This window comes from Carassius carassius, chromosome 35 (assembly GCF_963082965.1).
Source record: "Carassius carassius chromosome 35, fCarCar2.1, whole genome shotgun sequence".
NCBI lineage: Eukaryota > Metazoa > Chordata > Actinopteri > Cypriniformes > Cyprinidae > Carassius > Carassius carassius.
Window position 1 is genome coordinate 26,535,696 of NC_081789.1, and position 22,198 is coordinate 26,557,893.

At 36.2% G+C, this 22,198-nt stretch overlaps 1 protein-coding gene across 1 annotated transcript in view; it reads left to right on the forward strand.

Annotated features, from left to right (window-relative positions):
* sspo (SCO-spondin) overlaps positions 1–22,198 on the forward strand; it is an 88,069-nt gene that overhangs the window by 56,054 nt on the left and 9,817 nt on the right. Inside the window, exons 76-106 of the mRNA XM_059524213.1 lie at positions 1–43; positions 172–392; positions 481–630; positions 2,038–2,204; positions 2,668–2,801; positions 2,877–3,097; positions 3,212–3,247; positions 4,171–4,335; positions 4,479–4,688; positions 5,529–5,696; positions 6,817–6,951; positions 8,110–8,353; positions 8,431–8,583; positions 8,686–8,732; positions 9,569–9,739; positions 9,940–10,110; positions 10,904–11,059; positions 11,318–11,439; positions 11,938–12,074; positions 12,979–13,025; positions 13,167–13,376; positions 13,907–14,068; positions 14,178–14,294; positions 14,370–14,508; positions 15,480–15,679; positions 16,548–16,718; positions 17,999–18,126; positions 19,668–19,813; positions 20,725–20,771; positions 20,980–21,144; positions 21,781–22,001. The exon at positions 1–43 is cut by the window's left edge and continues 54 nt beyond it. Of these exons, the coding sequence (XP_059380196.1) occupies positions 1–43; positions 172–392; positions 481–630; positions 2,038–2,204; positions 2,668–2,801; positions 2,877–3,097; positions 3,212–3,247; positions 4,171–4,335; positions 4,479–4,688; positions 5,529–5,696; positions 6,817–6,951; positions 8,110–8,353; positions 8,431–8,583; positions 8,686–8,732; positions 9,569–9,739; positions 9,940–10,110; positions 10,904–11,059; positions 11,318–11,439; positions 11,938–12,074; positions 12,979–13,025; positions 13,167–13,376; positions 13,907–14,068; positions 14,178–14,294; positions 14,370–14,508; positions 15,480–15,679; positions 16,548–16,718; positions 17,999–18,126; positions 19,668–19,813; positions 20,725–20,771; positions 20,980–21,144; positions 21,781–22,001 (4,604 nt within the window). The remainder of the gene's footprint in view (positions 44–171; positions 393–480; positions 631–2,037; positions 2,205–2,667; positions 2,802–2,876; positions 3,098–3,211; positions 3,248–4,170; positions 4,336–4,478; positions 4,689–5,528; positions 5,697–6,816; positions 6,952–8,109; positions 8,354–8,430; positions 8,584–8,685; positions 8,733–9,568; positions 9,740–9,939; positions 10,111–10,903; positions 11,060–11,317; positions 11,440–11,937; positions 12,075–12,978; positions 13,026–13,166; positions 13,377–13,906; positions 14,069–14,177; positions 14,295–14,369; positions 14,509–15,479; positions 15,680–16,547; positions 16,719–17,998; positions 18,127–19,667; positions 19,814–20,724; positions 20,772–20,979; positions 21,145–21,780; positions 22,002–22,198) is intronic.

A 22,198-nucleotide genomic window follows, 5' to 3' on the forward strand; every position in this document is an offset into this window, starting at 1 on the left:
ATGTGGCTCCAGGAGAGAGCATCAGCACTGACTGTCAGAACTGGTACAGTGGGCTTTTTGTCATTTTTGCACAATTTGTTTAGTCAAAGAAAAGCAGCTCTGAACACTGAAACAAAACAATAATTGTTTCTTTATCTCTGTGTCTGTATGTTTTTCGATCCTGTTGTTCAGTACCTGTGAAGCAGGTGTCCTGCAGTGTGACTCAGTTCCTGGTTGCCATGTCGACGGCAGCTGGGGCCAATGGGCTCGCTGGTTGGAATGCTCCGCCCAGTGTGGAGGCGGGGTTAAGATCCGGATGCGTGAGTGTGATAGCCCCGCCCCTCAGAGCGGAGGAAGAGAGTGTGTGGGATCCAGCCGACAGCAGAAAGCCTGCAACACTCACAGCTGCACAGGTGAGTGCGTGTGACCGCTGCACCCTTCACATACTCTCTATAGAGTGCAGAAGCTCTGTATTTTCTGTCTGTATTATGACTCCTGTAGACTCTGGTCCCTGGTTCGACTGGTCAGCGTGGTCTGCCTGCACCGTCAGCTGTGGAGGAGGGTCTCAGAGCCGAAGCCGATCCTGCAGGACGCCCCCCTGTTCGGGCATGAGACGCCAGAGCAAGACCTGTAACACACAAGTGTGTCTGGGTAAGACAAACACTCGATCAGCAGTCGGTCAGAATAATAATAGTTTTAGGAAGCTGTTTTCAGAAAAAAACTTCTTGCAAAACTTGTCATAGAACGTGTCCAGGTCATACTTCCCACCAAAATAAATTATATTTTGCCTTAAAAAAACAAATCTTAATTTTGGATGCTTAAGGTGGTCAGTGTGATTTGTGCTAAATGCAAAACACAAATGAAGCCTTTTTTTATTGCCATTAAGATGATATGTGTGATTTGGGCTTAATGCAAAAAATAAACTAATAAATTATATTTAAACAAATTATGCTAAATAAAAAATAAATGTTTTTAGGACCCTTAAGATAGTCAGTGTGATTGGGGCTTAATGCAAAAATAAACAAATAAATGCAAAATAAGTAACAAAAACAAAAAACACACAAAGCTATTTTTAATCAGTGTGATTAGGACTTTATCCAAAACAAACAAGTAATCAAACACAAACAAATATATAATGTAAAAAAACAAAGCATTCTTAATTAGTTTGATTAGGACTTGATACATACACAAACAAAAACATGCAAACAAATATATAAAATTAGTCATTTCAATAATTAAAAATTAAGGATACAAATCATATTTTATTACCATTGAAATGGCCAGAGTGACTAGGGCTTAATTCAAAAATAAAAAATAATTCATAATAAAACTAATAATGCTAAATAAATAAACAAATCAATCAATTAATAAATGACTAATGAATTAATTATCTCATTTTTTTGTTAGGTAGAAATATAAAAGTTGGAAAAAAATATGTATAAATACAGTGAACTTCTGAATGAAGTGTTAACCAGCCAGTATTTGAGTCAATTATGCTTTAATGGCTTCCTGCCTCTGCACACAGCAGCTTTTTAGTGTTACAGACACGGACAAGGATGTCAAAGCAGCTTAAATCCTTCATTTTCTTCTCAGAAAGCATTATAAATGTTTGTTCTGAATCACGATGGGAGGGCTTCAAGGATCATTATAATAGCTCCGGTTCGTCCTGTGATTATACATTGATTATACATACTCAAACAGGTAGTTTTGTGCATCTCGGTGACTATAAGACCCGTCTAATATGCAGTGAAGGTCTCAGAGCTCCAGATAAGACACTGTCCTCATTTAAAAGTGAAATGTCCCAGCATCCCCTGTGATTTTCTCTCCAAATTCTCTGCAAATTCACATCAGCCATTTTTAGAGATCTGTTACGAGAAAAGAGCCTGTCCTTAAACCGTATTCTGTATGCATTTGCATATTTCAATATTTTAGCTAGTGTTTGAATTGTACAATGACTATTAGGGGGTATTGCTTTATGGCTCATTCTTATAAAACTCTGACTGTTTTTTTCTTTTTGTATATTTATGTGATATATTCATGTGTGTGTGTGTCGGTCAGAGGTGGGCTGTCCTCCAGGCCGTCTCTATCGGGAGTGTGAGCGAGGTGAAGGCTGTCCATTCAGCTGTTCTCAGGTCAGAGGTCACGAGGGCTGTTATTCTGAGGGCTGTGAGGAGGGCTGCCACTGTCCTCTCAACACCTACCAGCACAACGGATCCTGCGTTTATGTGAGCTCATATTCATGTCATGCTGATTAATGTGCATACTGAAAGTACCTCAGCACTAGGAAACACTACTGTGCATGCACAACGGCGCCAGCACATGAAATAAACCACGTGCATGCAATGTTGTAGTCAGTTAATCCATTAAGTTACCAAAAAGACAATTAAAGCTGCTTTAAAACTGTGCATGCATGCAATATGTTATATATGAGTCGAGAGAAAATATGATGCGTGTCAGATCCACATCACATTCAGCAGCTCTTAAAGTAATAGCAGCCGAAACAACCTAACAATGGTTAAACAATGGTTAAATATTAGGTGGAAAATAAAAACAAGTTTATAGAGTATTGGGGGGAAAATAATCACTTGACAGCACTGGTTTTTATTCTTGACCTAGTTTGCACTGCAGTGGTAATAAAATAGTTAAGTAAGTGAAATCGTTTTAAGAAGCTGTTGTGTGTGTTTGTAGGAATGTCCATGTCTGGTGGACACTGACTTCCTGACCTCTTTACAAAGCGTGTCGGTGACCCCTGACCTCCAGAACATCACACTGGGGTCAGAGCTGATGTCTGGAGAGGATCTGGTGCATGAATGCAGTTCCTGGTAACATTTCATTTCTCATTCTTTTCTCATTTCAAAACTCTATTTGTCAGTAATACATCTGTGTCTGTTCTGAAGCTCGTGTGAACATGGGCTGTGGAACTGCTCTCTGGTTCCGTGTCCCCGTGACGGAGGGCTGTCTCCTTGGGGCCCCTGGGGCCCCTGTTCACTCAGCTGTGGGGGCCTCGGTCAGAAGAGTCGCAGCAGAAGCTGTAACCAACCCAGTCCTGCTCACGGGGGCCGAGACTGTGATGGGCCCCTGCTGGACACAGCCTACTGCCAGACACCCGACTGCCCATGTACATGCCCCAAATACATTATTGATAGAAACAGGCATATTTTTTTTATTTTATTAGGTTTTTAGACTGCTTATTTGTTATAGGAGTTCTGAAGTTTTTTTACTGTCTTTACAGTGGTAGCAGTTCCGACAGAGGAACCATCTTTACCAGGTAATGACTGATTAGGTGTAAATTAATTCATTCATTCATTTGTTCAGTTAGTTAGTAGTTAGTTTTTCTATCTATGTTTTAAAATTAAGTTGTTATTATTATTATCACCAATATTAATATTGTTTATTTCTTTATTTTATTAATTTATTAATAATAATAATTCTATTTTGAATTATTGTTATAATAATAATAATTGTTATTATTATTATTATTAAAATATTAATTTTATTCTTTGCATTATTATTAATAATACAAATATAAATGATAATATTTGCATTTATTTGTTTACATGCAATAATAATGATTTTAGGATTTATTAGCAATAAAGAGATTATTTATTTATTTATTTATTTATTTGCTTTTTATTAATAACAACAACAATAATTAATAATAAATAATCTATTTTTTGTGTTGGTATTGTTGTTATTAATGTATTTTTATTATAATATGTGAACATTATTTTTATTATGTTCTTGTTGTTTTTATTTATTATATTATTATTATTATTACTACCTGTTTATTTGTTTACATGCATTAATAATGATTTTAGGATTTATTAGTAATTAAGAGATTATTTATTTATTTATTTGCTTTATTATTAATATCAACAATAATTATGAAATATTTATTTACTTATATTTTTTTTATAAATAACACTGACAATATTTATTGTATTATTAATTATATTACGGATTAATAAAAAATTTATATATAAAATTAATAATAAATTGTTATTAATAATAAATAATCAATTTGTTGTGTTGGTGTTGTTGTTATTAATGTATGTTTATTATAATATGTAAACATTATAATTATTATGTTCTTGTTGATTTTATTTATTATTATTATTATTATTATTAATAAATAGATTATTTCTTTATTCATTTAAAAGTCTTGTACTATAGTCTCTTCTCTCTCCTCAGACGAGGATGCTGGTTTCTCTCAGTGGACGGTGTGGACTCCGTGCTCCAGAACCTGCAGTGATCCGGCTTCTCCTGCTCTGAAGCTCCGTACGAGGGAATGTGTTCGTGAACGCTGCTCTGGAGAAACCCGACAGGAGCGAGTCTGTAACCTGCCCCAGTGTCCTGGTACAGATCACCTCCATGATGATATTAACCTGCACACCTGTGCCTTCTCATTATAACATCTATTTATATTACATGCTTGCTTGTGATGTAGAGTCAATCGTGTCTCTAGTTCTGTGTGTAATGTGAAGGTGTTTGTGTCTCAGATGGTGGTGTGTGTCAGGGTCCTGAATGCGCTCACAGGAACTGCTCCTGGATGAATTGGGGCGAGTGGAGCTCCTGCTCTCGCTCCTGTGGCGTGGGACAGCAGCAGCGCGTCCGAACTTTCCTCGCCCCGGGCGTCAATGGGACCTGGTGTCAGGACATCCTGGGCGGCAACGTGGAAAACCGCTTCTGTAATATTCGGGCCTGCCGCGGTGAGTAAAAAAACAAGAGAGAGAATAAACTTTTGTTCGTACATTTAGATTGATTTGTCTAAATCTTGATATTACAACACCTGAATAAACTCAAAGTCAAAATGAAGAAAAAAAAATCTAGATGAAAATCTATATTCCAAAAAACAAGCATTTATCACAATTTTTAAGATATTTTTAAGTTATTTTAAGGATGATTAGATAATTTACAGAAAAATCAAGACAATTGCATTCATTAAGAATTAAATATTATAAAAGAATTATTATTATTTTATTTTTTTACTAAGCATAATATTTAATACTTTTTTACAGTGTATAGTTAGTTTGCATTGTAGAAAATTTACATAAATTAAATATATACAGTATACATATAATATTATTTAATATTAACTATTGTTATTATTATTAATTGTTATTTTATAATGCTGATTATTATTTTGTTGTAAGTATATTTGTAAAAATCTATATTACTATATTTGCAATGTATAGTGTTTTAAGTTGCAAAAAGTTTACACAAAAAAAGCATATTATTAAAGAAATATAGAAATGTTTATTATTAATATTGTTGTTATTTCTTAATTTCATAATTGTTGTATAATTATTAAATTGTATGATTATATATTTTAAAGTATATTTTCAAAGATCAAATATATATATATATTTTTTTTTTTTGCAGTTTATTGTTTGTTTTACATCACAAAACATTTTCTTTATTATTATTGTTGTCTGAGTAAAGAAATGTAACAAACTTGAAACAAGAGAGACAGTTATCTGAGAAGATAAAAGCATGGGATATATAGGTAATATAAACACAGGTGATGTGTTGAGTGTGTTGTTGTTCAGTGGACGGAGGCTGGTCTCGCTGGAGCTCTTGGTCCCGCTGTGATAAAGCCTGCGGCGGTGGACGCTCCATCAGGACCCGCTCCTGCTCCAGCCCTCCACCCAAAAACGGAGGCCACAAATGCACAGGAGAGAAGAACCATGTCAAACCCTGCAACACCAAACCCTGCGGTACGAGCTCACACCTGAACAAGCAGAAGTGCAATAACACAGGCAGCATGGCACTAAAATGTGATGCTATCGTCAATACTAAGATAGCGTCACAAAACGTTCAGAAAGATTCACTAGGAGATCATTTGATTTGATGCTGTCATGAAAGCAGGATATGATATTATTGGTTCGTCCACAAGACTTGTTGTCTCAGAGGTGGAGAAAGCTTTATGAAAACAATTTTTTTTAGATAATAAAAACTGATGAATTATGCAAAATAAGATCAGGAACATGCTTAAAATTAGAGTCAATGTTTAATTTAAAGAGATTTATCTGAGACATTTTAAGAGCATTTTAATCTTGTAAAGCCACATATATGAAATAATGGTCAGAAAAAATGAATTTATATATTTTTAACAAGTTTGCATAAGTTTTTATGTTGAGTATTGTATTTGACCCATCAGACTTTTATGGCTCATATAGCCTTATATAATGTAATTATTGAGGAAAAAATACCTCAAAATGAGCAAAAATATGCGATTTAATGCAGAGGATGATATTTAGATGGCCAAAATGTACAATGAAATTCTGATAGCTTGTAATGTAACTCAGTGTTGAGGACACTTTATAAAATGATCTAAATATCAGTTATCAATCTATATCTCCAGTGATGTGTCTCAGTTAGATGAGATGTAAATGATCCGCACATATAACACAGTGATTGAGAGCTGAAGAAATCAAGTCTCCTCAGAAGATGTGAGATGTTCTGGAGGCTTGTGAAGATCATTCCTCCGCTGAGGAACAGTGAAAGTAAAGCTTCTGGAAACAAACGCTCCTCTAAAGATTTGAGAGTCTAAAACATGATTGATGGAGAATCAAGTAAAGCTGAGCTGCTTCAGTCCAGGAAGAGTTCATCTGGAGATATTACTGACCTTATTCTGACCTTTACTCGATCAGAATCAGGAGAGATCTGAGTCGAGCTGAAGCTGGACGCTTGTATAATTACTCTAAAAGATCTTTTACTAGTAGAGTAGATAATGTGTGGATCATGTTGATCATTTAGAAGCCCGAGTGTCAAATATGATGGTGTTCAGTTCCATCAGAATGTATAAAGTGTGTGTGTGTGTGTGTGTGTGCTCAGGTGACGAGGGCTGTCCGGCGGGGCAGGAGTTTGTGGCGTGTGTTAATGAGTGTCCTCAGCGCTGCTCAGACCTGCAGCAGGGCATCGAGTGTCAGAGAAACACTGAGTGTCAGTCGGGCTGCCGCTGTCCTCGAGGTGAGATAACAGTTAAACAAGATCATCTGCTGCATATTAGTTTACCTTTACTTGGGAACTATAGTAAGTATTCATATGAATGAGCTTTTATTTTTATATCTTCAGTTAATTTCAATTTAAGTCATTTTTGTTATTGTCTGTTTTATTAGGTTTTCTTTATTTTAAATATTTTTACATAGCTTTATTTCATAGTTTTGGTTTTAGTCATTTTAGTGCAACTTATAGACTTATTTAGTTCAGCTAGTTGTCAAGGCAACCTTTCTAAATGTTTACGCTTAAGTTTTTCATCTAATATTTATATCTATATAAATGTACATAAATTTGAGACATTTTTTTTCTAAACATAGCAGTCAAATTTCTTCCAATGAATGATTGAATTATTATTCCAATATTTTTCAAGTGTTTTCTGAGCTGTATTTAACTTTATTTGTGTCATTCCAAAACATTATTTTCTGCCAGTATACAGTACTGTTTTTGATATTTGATGCATTTGTGCATGTGTGTGTGTGTGTGTGTGCATGTGTGTGTGTGCGTGTGTGTGCGTTTGCATTTGTGTGTGTGTGCATGTGTGTGTGTGTGTGTGTGTGTGTGTGTGTGTGTGTCTGTGTGTGTGTGTGTGTGTGTGTGTGTGTGCATTTGTGTGTGTGTGTGTATGTGTGTGTGTGTGCATGTGTGTGTGTGTGCGTGTGCATTTGTGTGTGTGTGCATGTGTGTCCGTGTGTGTATGTGTGTGTGTTTTTGTGTTTGTGTGTGATTGCGTGTGTGTGTGTGTGTGTGTGTGTGTGTGTGTGTGCATTTGTGTGTGTGTGTGCATTTGTGTGTGTGTGTGTGTGTGCATGTGTGTGCGTGCGTGTGCGCATGTGTGTGTGCATGTGTGTGCGCATGTGTGTGTGTGTTTGTGTGTGTGTGATTGCGTGCGTGTGTGTGTGCGTGTGTGTGTGTGTGTGTGTGTGATTGTGTGTGTGTGATTGCGTGCGTGTGTGTGTGTGTGTGTGTGTGTGTGTGTATGCATTTGTGTGTGTGTGTGTGCATGTGTGTGTGTGTGTGTGTGTGTGTGTGTGCATTTGTGTGTGTGTGTGTGTGCATGTGTGTGTGTGTGTGTGTGCATTTGTGTGTGTGTGTGTGTGTGTGCGTGCGCGTGCGTGTGTGTGTGTGTAGGTCAGTTGCAGCAGGATGGCGTGTGTGTCCAGACGTGGCAGTGTGACTGTCTGGATGTGTTGGGTCAGAGCTGGGCCGCAGGAAGCACACATCAGGTGGACTGCAACAACTGCAGCTGCGCAGACGGGCATCTCACCTGCACCAATCACACCTGCGCAGGAGAACACAGCTGCTCCTGGAGCTCCTGGTCCACCTGGGCCTCCTGCAGCTCCACCTGCGGCCCTGGACAGAGGACTCGATTCAGGTGGGATGCACACACAGAGTTGGTTATGCAGGCTCCATTCATGCAGGATTTTATGAATATGTACTTCTGTTTTCCAGATCTCTTGTTCCCGAGGATGACGGTGCAAACTGCCAGTTTGAGGAAGTCCAGCACAAACCATGTGACCTCGGTGCGTGTCCCCCGCTGTGTGTCCATGATGAGCAGGAACTGTCTGTCGGAGACACCTGGTTAGAAGGGGAATGTCAACAATGGTGAGAGACACCGGGAACTATTTTAGGAGCTTCAGAGAGATAATATTTATTCAATATTTTACAAAGTTCAGCAAAAACTCTATCTTTTCTGTGTGTTTTCAGCACCTGCATCCCTGAAGGAGACTACTGCCAAAATATAGACTGTCGAGGTGTGTATCTCCTGTATTTACAGTTCAAATACATTATAGCTTTTCTCATTTATTTTTATTTTAATGCATCATTTTTTTTTTGAGGTTCATTTATTTTATAGAATATAAGGACGTGTGATAACCTGCATTTATTTCATAGAAAAAAATTGTATATTATTATAAAATGTATAAATCTATTTTAAGTTAATTTATCAATTTAGAAATTTTCCTCAGTGTTATTTTAGTATCATTATAGTCATAACCATTATTTTGAATGTGCCTTTTTTCTTATTGTCAGTTTTAATTAAAATTTTAGTTTGTGTTTTTATAATTTTAAGTGAATTTATCATTATTATTCTAATTTTTTTTAGCTTTAATTTATTTTTATTTAGTTTTAGTTTTAGTATTTTTAGTACTCATTTTATTTTATTTAGATGCCAAGGCAACATTTTTTAGTTTTCATTTAAATGTATTGTCTGATATTTGTTCTATTTTATTCCCGACTGATTTCAGTAACCGACAATGACTTTTAAAGGTTTTAGTTAACAATAACACAAATATAATATACATCTCATATAAATGAACAAAAAATGTATTTCAGTGTAAATAAAATTAAAATATTTTATTTTTACCTTTTCAGGCATAGAAAGGTAATAGAAAAAAAAAAAAAAAAATTCATGTAAATGTATTATATATTTAATCAGCTGTAAATTCCTTTCTGTAAATACAATCTCTGTTATATTCTTAAAAACCGCCTTGATTTTAAACAACAGGAAGTGTCATGGGAATCAACTGGGCTTGTAGGAACCAAGAGTATTTCTTTATTTCATGTTCTGAATGATTTGATGTTGTATTAGTGGACGGTGGATGGACGCCGTGGTCAGTGTGGTCAGACTGTCCCGTGACATGTGGGAAGGGTAAACAGATCCGCACCCGCGCCTGTATCAACCCTCCACCGCGAAACAACGGCACCGACTGCACTGGACCTGAGAGAGACACCCGGGACTGTCACGCTGCACTTTGTCTTGGTACTAGAACAGACCTTATCCCGTTTTGTTTTTAATAGAAAGCAATCTACATGATCATCATCTAATATGTCCTTTGATGTGATTAACTAGAACTATTTGGATGCATTTTATATTATTTGTGTTATGTGTTATATAATAAAGAAAGTCACATGAATGCAGGTCATCATTAATGTTCCTCGATTGACCTCTGTGTCCTGCAGATGACCTTTGCCCCTGGTCGCCGTGGTCGTCCTGTTCTCGCAGCTGCGGCGCAGGCCTGATCTCCAGACGGCGGCAGTGTGTGTGTGAGGAGACAGGAGATCACGCTTGTCCTCCAGATGTCCAGAGAGGCGCAGAGGAGACACAGCTATGTTATAAGAGACCCTGTCCAGGTAAACCACAATAAAGCAGAAACCAGCGCAGCGAAGAGCCAAGATTAAGGAGAAATAGCATCTAAAATATATGCATGTGATTTTTTTTTTTTTAATTAATATTTGTTTTACCAATAAGATTTGACTTTTAAGGCAAGAGGCTACAAGCACAACTATTGTTTTTCATGCACTGGTCAGTTCTGAGATTTTTAACCATTTTAACCATAGAGAAAAGAAATATTTAAGTGTTTTTTTTATTACATTGTATCTGTTTGCATCAGTAGATTCCAATGACAATACATATTACAATCCATAAGTCAGAAACTTACATGCAAGAAACTTTAGTTTTATTCATATCCATAATTAAAGGTTTTTACAGAGGGGTTCGTTCATATATCAGTCACCTGATTTATATAACATTTTATACCTAAAAACATGTTAAAATGCATTTTTTCTATGTATTGAAACTATTTTAAAAATTAAAGAGTAATAAAAAAAAGAAATCCAAAACTTCCTTGGTAAAAACTTTTTAATATGTCAACAAAATGAAACAAGAATTTGGGTTAACACTTTATTTTAAGGTCCGATTCTCACTATTCACAAATAGTTGCTGCTTATGAATAGTTAATAAGGTAGCAGAAATGTATGCAAATGAATGCATTTTTAATTAAATAATGCATTTTTAAACAACATATTGGTACACAACGTAATGTCTTAATGTACTGTGATTAATTAAGCAGGGAAGCATGATGAGCTGTCCTCTGTTCACCTGTGGTGTCTTACCCTTAAATGTGCATCTGTTCTCTGTGTTCAGCCTGTCCCGTGTCTGAATGGAGCGCGTGGAGCGACTGCTCCTGTGAGTCTCAGTATCAGCAACGCTTTCGTGCACCGCTCATCTCAGCCAGCGGTGGACAGCACTGCTCTGATCTCGAGAGACAGAGCCGGCCCTGCAAACCTGACAACTGCACAGGTGATCACAGTCTGATGACCATAATCACATGACCTTTTTACACCACAAACACTACAAGAAGACCATGCATGTAATATACTGTGTGTGTAATAACATGCACACGCAAAACTGAGATTTGCATGATACAAGAATAATTCCTCATGCATACTTTTATGGTAATAACAGCATGTTTTGTGCAAACAGAATATTGGATTATTTGTGTTTGTTTGTTCATTATGTAACTGATTTCACTCTCACACTGATCTGTGTGTCTGTCAGATTGTGAGAAACCCTTCCTGTTCTCTGAATGTGGATCTCCATGTGAGAAACACTGTGATCTGTTGGGTCAAACGCACTCGTGTTCGTCCCACAACTGCACACCCGGCTGCTTCTGTGCGGAGGTTTGTCCTGCACACATTTCACACAAATTCACATAAAGCTTTTCAGTAACTCTTTACAGCGAGCTCTCATTTGTTAATATTAGAATGACAATGTGATCATATGTATTTTTACAGCATTTATTAATCTGCGTTAATGTTAGTTAATTTAATGCTTTTGTTCAATGTAAAGTGTTACCAGAATTTCCCCAAACAGGAAAAAAAATAAAATAAAATAAATAAATAAAATTAATAAATAAAATTAATGAATAAAAATAAAATAAAATATAAAATTTATAAAAAAGTAATTAAATAAAAATAATATAATTAATATAAAACATAATAATAAATAAAAATAATAATATAAAATAATATAAAAAATAATAAAATTAATTAAATAAAAATAATATATATAAATATGCTGATAAATATATATATAATGATAAATATCATTGTAATATTTATTTATGTATTTATTTGGACGTTATATCCCATGATTCGCTGCTGTGATGTGTGTTCCAGGGTCTCCTGCAGCAGAACGGATCGTGTGTCCGTCCGGATCAGTGCGGCTGTGTCCATCTCCTCCATCAGGGCTCAGACAGACCTGTGGCCGTCACTGTCCCACAGGGGGCGCTGCTGACCGTGGGCTGCAGGACATGGTGAGACCCTGATGCTCTTCAGATCACAGTGTTATCATGATGTGCCTTTGATAACTCAAGTGTTTCACACATCACAGCAGCGTTGATTTACTCAGTAGTAAAAAGTAGTTTACTTAGTAGTGTTGACTAAGTCAAGTCTCTCTATAACTCGAGCTTCTAGTGATGTTCAGTGTGTGATGTTGTTTGAAAATATATATTACATTTCTGAAAATACTTATTTTACTTAAAATGCATATTTATTTGTTTCTTTCTTTCTGTCTTTGTTTATTTTGTAATTTATAAATTACAGTATACAGTATTTATACAGTACAGTAATTTATAAATTACAGTACACACACACACACACACACACTTATATATATATATATGTGTGTGTGTGTGTGTATACTGTAATTTATAAATTACTGTACTGTATAAATACTATAAATATTTATACAATTATTTTTAATATTAATTTACAATGTTTTTAAATAATATAATATAATATAAAATGTATAAATGTGAACAGAAATATATTTCTAAGAATAGTTATATGTTAAAAAATTTGACAATTATTTATAATTCATTATTCATAAAATATATAAAAACACTAACTATACAGTATATGTATCTACTATTATGTATCTCCTATTTTATATGTTATATAAAAATATATATAATTAATAAGTAACACTGTATTTATTATTTAGGACCACAACCCATATATTTTTTTATATATTTTATAATGCAATATAAAATTGATAAATACAATCTGAAATATTTTTTAGATGTAATTAAATTAATTCTTAAATGCTAAAATAACACTGTTCCTCCAATTATATATATATACACATATACATTTATAATGACTTCTGATAATGTTTTAATGTGTGTGTGTGTCTGTGTGTGTGTGGTTGTGTTTCAGTCTGTGTCATGGTGGCTCTCTGCAGTGTGATTTACGGGAATGTGAAGGTATATTATTCTATTTTTACTCGTGTAACCATTTTTAGCGACGAGCGTCTATTGAGTCTAATTTTAGACTCAGATCAAATCATCTGAAACCTAATAACTCTTTTTCTGCCTGTTCATGAATAAATCCCATCTGTCTCTCAGTGATGGTCAGCGAGTGGTCAGAATGGACCTCCTGCTCTCCGTGTATCCCAGCATCCTCCGGTGGAAACGCTTCAGGGCTGGTGTCGCTCCAGCGGCGCTTTCGGGCCTGTCTGGACCTGGACTCCAGTCTGCCGGTCAGCGGGAGAGAGGGAGAGTGTGATGAAGAGCTGGAGGAAGAGCGAATCTGCCCACAGTCTGACATCTGCACCGGTGGGTCGCCCACAGACGGTTACCATTATAACACATCATCATCATACACTTCCTGTATCAGACTCTCAAACGCCTGACGATCATCACAGATCAGGGTCGGGTCAGGAGTAAAATTACTAACTGGAAATAAATAAAAACGAAAACTAATATTGAAATTAAAATTGACATGAATAGCAATGTTTAAAAATAATAAGAAGATTATTTAAAAAACGTTTTTGTTTAGCATCTCACTGAAAATAATGTTGAAGCACTGAAATTACTAACTGGTAATAAATAAAAACTTAAACTGAAATTACAAATAAAATACACCTGAATAGCAATATTCAAAAATAATAATAATAATTGGCAGAAATTGGCAAAAATCTGAAGCAAAATCACAAAAACGGAAAATGTACAAATAAAAGCTAATTCAAAATACCAATAAAAGTATAACAGTATAAAACTAAAACTAAAATGTATAGTGCAGTGATGACCTGATTAATATGATGATGATGATGAAGCTGTGTGTGTGTGTGTGTGTCTCTGCTCAGATCTGTGTCACTGGAGCTCATGGAGCGGCTGGAGTGTGTGTAAAGATCCCTGCAGCGGAGGATACCGGCAGAGAGAGCGCCGACCTCTGACCTCTGACCCCGGCCCACACTGCAGGAACCTACAGACGCAGTCTCAGAGCTGCAACACTGGCCTCTGTCCGGGTACACACACATATTTATTATAAATATGATAGAAGTATGATCAGTCTGATTCAGTGTGCACCTGCATATAGTTCCTGTAGTTTTTATATAGTAGCTGTATTTGATACAGGTGAGCATTGTGAGGACAGGGGGCGGGTCTATGACGACTCCTGTGCCAATCAGTGTCCTCGCAGCTGCGCTGACCTCTGGGATCACGTCCAGTGTCTGCAGGGCACCTGTCATCCAGGTATGAGCGCTTCTCTGACCTCTGGTGTTAGCGCACACATGAAGCAGCGAATGTGATTGTGTTTCTGCTCCTCAGGCTGTCGCTGTCCGGACGGCCGGCTCTTGCAGGACGGAGGGTGTGTGCGGGTGGACGAGTGTCGTTGTGGGCTCCCGCTGGAGAACGGGACGCTGGAGATCCATCCCGGAGAGAACATCACCGTCAGCTGCAACACCTGGTGAGAGGAGCTCATTCATTAATGAATCCAGGTTCACCTTCAAGGACAGTTTCTAGATGGGAGGGTGGGTCAGATTCTGTTAATGTCTGGGGACGTTTTCCTGAAATATTGTGCTTAAGGTAAAGAAACATTAAGAGAATTGCCCAAAACATTTATATTTGTGATCTAATTTTTACTGGTTTGAACAAGTGTTAATTTAATATCATTGATAAAATATTATAGTTTTTATTTTCTATTTTTATGTGTATTTTTTGTGTTTGTTTTCATTTAAAAGTGTCTGTGAGGGGTTTTTTGTGTCTATATTTTTATTCTTATTCTTCCATTTTTTTGTTATTTCTGTACTTATTTTGTAATTTATAAATGCAATGTTTTTATTTAATGTGTGTATTATTTTTGAAACGTTGTTAAATATTATTAAAATATATTTTCATTATTATTTTTTAAACATCAACACAACTCCACGAATGCATTTAAATATTTAAGACATAATTTATCGTTATTATCATCTCATTTTTACTAGTTTGGACCAATTTATTTATTTGTATCATTGATATAACTATTATAGATTTTATTAATTTTTTTTTTTTATCAAAAAGCAATTGTAGTTACAGTAGTTATGTGTTTTTGTCTCTTGTTTTTAAAATATGCCTATTTAGTTATTCATTTTTATTTCAGTATAAATTATTTTTGTACTTCAAGAACTATAAAAGAAAATGAGAAATGATTCCTTGACAATTAACAAAAAAAAGTAACTCAAATGTTATTTATTTAGTTAGTTATTTATCAATTTTTAGTTTTATTTATCAGTAATAACCTTAGTGTGGACCTCATAATGTTCTCACAGCGCAGATTTTATTGCATTTGTGAGGATGTTTTTGTAAAAAGTGTGGCTCTACAACAAGTACTTGCAGATCTACATGAATACATAGACACTAAAACATCACAACTGACACAAACCTCTGTCTGTGCAGTGTGTGTGTAAATGGCTCTCTGGTGTGTACGGATCACGTGTGTCCGGTCTACGGTCCGTGGGGTTCGTGGAGTGAGTGTTCGGTGTCATGTGGGACAGAGGGACAGAGGACACGCAGACGGTCCTGCAAACACACGACCGGAGGACCGACCTGCGCCGAAACCGTCCAGAGTGACAGCTGCTCACTGCTGCCCTGTCCAGGTCAGCCAACAGAACACAGCAGCGTTCATCTACACACTTAAACTCAATTCAAATCTCAGTTTATATATAGTTACTATGTGATATTTTAAAGAAATATGAAAATATGTTAACAAATATGAAAAAAAGCAAAATTTTGGCACCTATTTTAAGTCATAAAACATGCTAAATTAATTTGCATAAAAATAATAATTAAATAATAATTAATTCTTTACACAAAATATATACAAATATCAACAAATATGTAATTAAAATCCACACACACAATACATATTCTTACTGTTTGATGTTTTATAGAAATATAAAAATATTTTTAACATATATGAAAAACATGTTGTCATATATTTCAAATCGCAATGCATGCAAACTTTTTTATTTTAACATTTTGATAATTTGTTTATGAATAATTGTATAAAAAGTTACATTCACAGTTTTTCAATTAGTTTCTTTTTTCTCTATAAAGGGAAAATATAAGTTGCTTTACTGTATAAAAAGCATGATATTTGACTTTTTATATTATGTTATTTATTTACATTTACAATTTTGGTAATTGTTATGTTCTGTTTACCAAATAAACAGCAACAGATTCATTCTCATTAAACAACAACTAAACAGTTCTTATGGAAACCAGTTTGTTTGAAGTGTTTTCTTTATTTTTGTCAAATTATATAAAAATCTTTTTTTTTCTAAAATTGTGCTAAAAAACAAAAACAAAAGCACTTCCAACAAATTGGTTTCCACAAAACCAATTACCAAAATAACCAGTATTCTGAATACATATATTCATTTGTGCTTCACATGTATTTTAATTGGAATTGTATCTTGTAAAGTGTAGATTTTAAAGGCCGATATGATTTTGTCGATCTGTTAGCCGGCTGTGTGGTGAGCGAGTGGTCAGTCTGGACTGATTGCAGCGCCTCTTGTGGTGGAGGAGTGTCGCTGCGCAGGAAGACGGTCCTCAAGGAGCCAGAGCCTGGGGGTCTGAGCTGCCCCGGACCCCTGGAACAACACACCGCATGCAACACCAACAGCTGCCTGCCCGGTACAACACACACATCCATAAACACACACAACCAGCTGAAGTACAGGCCTGACAGATAAACACAATTCAGTGAAGGAGAAACACTTACGATGTGTTACATTGCACCTATAAAACCCTTCAAACGGTCATATAATATCTGTGGAGTGTCTGTCATTTCAGTTTATGTTGTCATAAAACATGACAGCACATGTTCATAACTCAGGCTGATGATATGAGTTGCTTTACAAAGAAAATCACAAGGCAAATAAGAAATTGTATTTGGCATTAAGATAGAATAGCGATAATATTCTGATATACTGACTGTGAAATTTTCATTCAAATTAATAATATTTACTTTACAAATTCATATTGCTGTAATGCAAATAAATGCTTTTTGCATACTTTTTAAAAAGCATCATTTCAGGACACAAATTTAATTTAATTTCCTTTTTATATCAGAATTTATAGTGTAATGAATTATGCATACTGTTATGCATATAATTTACTAATGACAGTCATTTTTTGCAGTTTAATTGTTTATGCAAATAAGGGGTATATGTGCTTAATTGTCATTTAAATTACGGCACAATGTAAAAGGTAAAAATGTTATACACACACAAAAACAAAATATTTTCTCTAAGAGCTTGTCTGTGCATGTGTTAGAAAACACACACACACACACATACACACACATATATATATGGTTTAATGATGTTTAGCTGAATATAAGCAGGTGTGTGTGTGTGTGTGTGTGTGTTTTCTAACACATGCTCTTAGAGAAAATATTTACCTTCCATTTAGCTACATTACAGATTCAGCAATTTACTGCTCCTCTTGTATGCAATTTTATGCTAATTTCAGTCCGAGGCAACTATACACAAAATATTAAAAGTGGCACTGATTTGCATTAAAGCATCAGAGAATGTGGAGAAGAATCTGTTAGGAGTTAACATGAATCATGCAACGTGTGACGGCCATGCAGACTGTTCATTAATTTTTTTTTAGATGATAAGACATAATAGAGTTTGAGTTGATAGACTCATTTAAAACAGTGCGATAAGCCTTCGGGAGGAATGAAGTGTGTCTTAAACCGATTCCCCTCCAGAGTCGTTTAAGCAGCTTGACTCATTTGATTACTGCTGTTAATGAACTTCAGCAGCAGCCACTGAAAGGGCCTGCAGTCGCTCCATCAGACCGGCAACAACGCATCATGTGTGTTTAAACTACTGTAGCTCAGCCACAGATAATACTGTCATCTGATCGATGTGCTGTGTAACACTGGTTTGGTTTCTCTGTGTCAGATTGTCCTGCAGATCAGATGTTCAGCTCGTGTGCAGGATCCTGTCCATACAGCTGTGAGGATCTGTGGCCCCAAAATCAGTGTGTGCCTCTGACCTGTAGTCCTGGGTGCAGCTGCCCACCTGGAGCCGTGAGTCCATCTGTTTGTGTTACCCCAAATAACACCCTAGAAACCGCCTAGCAACACCCTAGTGACCACACACAACAGCCTAAAAATTGCCTAGTAACATCCTAGAAATCCCACACAACACCCTAGAAGCTGCCTAGCAATACTCTACAAACCACATAGCTACAGCCTAGAAACTAGCATGCTAAAAATATTCTGAACACCCTAGCAACATCTTAACAACATCGTACCAGCTTCTTAAAACACCCTAACAGTATGGCATTACCCTAGCAACCCCATGAAATCACCCTAGCAACCCTAAAACAATGTCGAAAAAACTTCCAGAAAACTTCCATAGCAACCTTATAGCAAAACCCTAGCAACCTCATAGCAACGTTCTAGCACAAACCTTCATAGCAACTTCATAGCAGCGTCCTTAAACACCCTAGCAACGTCCTAGCAACACTCTAGAAACTACACAGAAAAGCCTAGAACCCACCTAGCAACCCCATTGCAACATTTTAGCAAATTCTCAGAAGACCCTATCAACGTCCTAGCACCACTCTAGAAACTACACAGAATGTTCTAGAAACCACCTAGCAACACTCTACATACCACATAGCAACAGCCTAGAAACTGCCTAGCAACACCAAGCAATACCAGCTTCCTAAAACACCCTAGAAACACTGTCATCACCATAGCAACCCCATGGAATCACCCTAGCAACCCTAAAACAATGTTGAAAAAACTTCCAGAAAACTTCCATAGCAACCCTTTAGCAACACCCTAGCAACCCCACGGCAATGTTCTAGCACAAACCGCCATAGCAACGTCATAGCAGCATCCTTAAACACCCTAGCAACATCCTAGCAACACTCTAGAAACCACCTAGCAACACCCTAGCAACCCAGTGCAATGTTCTACCACAAACCACCATAGCAACGCCATAGCAATGTCCTTACACACCCTAGTATGGCAAGCCGAATTGACTTTTATTCATTCGCAGGATATTGCCATACCCTAGCAACGTCCTAACAACATTCTAGAAACCATACAGAACAGCCTAGAAACTGCCTAGCAACAGCAAGACACCAGATAGTAGCATGCTAAAAATATTCTGAACCCCCTAGCAACATCATTGCAGAATTTTAGCAAATTCTCAGAAGACCCAAGCAACACCATAGCAACATTCTACCACAAACCTCCATAGCAACATCTTAGCAGCATCCTTTAACACCCTAGCAAGTCCTAGCAGATTCCCGAAGATTCCAGAAGACCCTAACAATCACATTCCAACGTCCACTCCTAAACCTCCATAGCAACCCCCTGGCAACCACCACAGCTCCCTAGCAACACAGTAGCATCTCCTCAAGCAAACACAGCTTCAGAAAACACATAAATCTAGTGTGTTTGTTACTCCAGACTGCAGTAAACAGAGTGATTTGAGGAGTGTTCACATCTGCTCCTGATGGCTCTGTACTTTTGGAAGTGTGATTTGGAAACAGATGGCTGTACGAGTCCCGCATGAATATGAGAACGTTATTAATCATATCCTCCATCTGCAGGTGATGCTGAACGGAAGCTGTGTTCCTCAATCCCAGTGTCCTTGTTCTCTGATCTCGCTCCCGCCGATGTCCCACAACCTCACCCTGGACCTCCAGGAACAGGAAGTACCCGCAGGAACCCTCATTCCAGACTCCTGCAACTCATGGTACTTCACATTCATTCAGTGCACGCTTTGTGTTTCACGTGTAAATGATCTCTAACAGAACGAGCTCCTGCGGTTATTGGATTGATATTCAGTGACACATGGAACTCAGTCAGGCTTTTCTAAGAGCGTCTCAGTGTGGTGAAGTGAACATAAAACATCAGCAAGATGTTCAGAAGGTCACTCTGACATTGTTGAAAGAATCTGAAGCTCTGGATGTAACAGCTGAAAATGTAACAGACAAGAATTAGACATTCTGAAGTAAATGCATGAATTAGATGAAAATGTGCATGTTTGAGTCATATACATGCTCATAAATAAAAAGAAAAAAATTAACTGTTTTTCCCATAAGACAATTAAGCCGATTTTGAAGCATTATTATAATAATTAAATTATCATTAACAAATTGCATCTGGACATGTTATTTATTTATTTATTTATTATTGACTTACTTACAATAATTCTCAATAGTGATTATCATTACTGTAAGGTAATGAGGTGATACAAGTAAACTATAATAAGTTAGTAAATCATCTACCACAATGTATAAATACTCTATAAACTAAGAGATATATCTTTTTTTTTTTTGCATAATAGTAGTAAGTTTTCCAACTTTTAATGAAATGAAATTATTTGAAATGTATGCTTATATTTGTGTGTGAATGATCTTATGTACTGTGATGTATAAATACTCCACAAGTTATATTATAAGTTATACATTGTCAAGAATGTTATAATGCTCTGAATTAGACTTTATTTATGCTAAATATATTTAGGTATTTGTATAATTTATGCTGAATATATTTTCAAAAGACTTTGGGGGTGGACATGTTTTTGTCTAAGCATGCAAAGATGAATAAGTGTGTGTATTTACGTCTGATTTTAGTTGTGTGTGTGTGTGTGTTTAATTACAGTGTCTGTGAAGGTGGGATCTTTACCTGCACTAATAAGTCATGTGACGGTGAGTCATGTGACCTCATACACTCACAGCAGAGACAAATTATTTTTATAGCTTCATATTCTTACTGCATTGACTTAACTATTGACTTGAGAAACATTTTTAAAGGCAAACTTGTTCCTGAAACAACTTTTGAGTAATAACCTCTTCGCTGTGTTTATGAGAGGAAGTGAAGGAGCAGAGCGTCTGAATGCTGTGTGTTTTCATTCAGAGGACTGTGAGTGGAGCAGCTGGTCAGCGTGGAGCTCTTGCTCAGCGTCCTGTGGATCTGGACAGCAGTTCTCCAGCCGGACGATCCGGCGCCAGCGGCAGTACGGAGGACAGGAGTGTGAGGGACCCTCACACACATCACGAGTCTGCAGGGGCCCCGAATGTGGTGAGAAACACAGTGCTTAGGGTTTGTGAGGGGTTCAGCACTGTATTCCTTGAAGTACCTGAAGTGCAATTGCACTGCACTTTTTTATTATTAAGTTATTATTATAATACATTTTTATGGTGATGATGATGATCATTATTATTCATTAATTGATTATTATTAGTAGCAGTTGTTGTTATTTTAATATTATTTGTATTTGGTTGTTTTAATTATAACAATAAAAATTATGTATATTTTTTATTTGGCAGCATAATAATAATAAAAATAATAATTTATACTTTTATACAGTTATTTATTAAATAATGTTAATATTTATATTATTTGTTTTAATAATATGAATATATTTGTTAGCTTAATATTATTATTTAACTACTACTAATAATAATTTTACTTATTTGTTTTAATAATAACGATAACATTTTAACCTATATTATATTATATTTATTTATTTTAATAATAATAATAAATTGATTTATTTATCAAATATTTTTAATAATAATTATTGTATTTATTTATTTATGCAACTTAACTGTTCTGTTTATTTAAAAATAAAATAATGAAAGCATAGTTAAAAAAAATGAATATAGCATTTGCCCTTCCCTAAAGCCCACTGGTCATCAACTAATGTTCATACAGCGTGTCCAGATGGTGAGCGTTGGATCTGGAGTGAGTCCAGATTGGGGCGCGTGTGTGAGAGGGGGTGTTTGGACCTGTACAGCCCTGAACCGCTCAACTGTACGGGCCCCGGGGCCACAGAGGGCTGTGTGTGTGAGGAGGGCCGGTATCGGAGCCTGGAGGGCCAGTGTGTGATTCCAGCTCTGTGTCAGTGTGAAGAGGAAGATGGGACGCTTCGAGAGGTACACAAACACACACACACCCGTCACACTGCTCTGCTTTAGCCTGTAATTGCTGTGCTGCTTACTTTGTTTTTTTATTCTAATATGGAAGGTCATTAACGAGTCTGATGGATTAGCACTCAGGGCATTTGTGGAAAAAATTAATTGCCATCATCAATAATAAAAAAAACAAATGTTGAAAGGCCTTATGAGGTTGT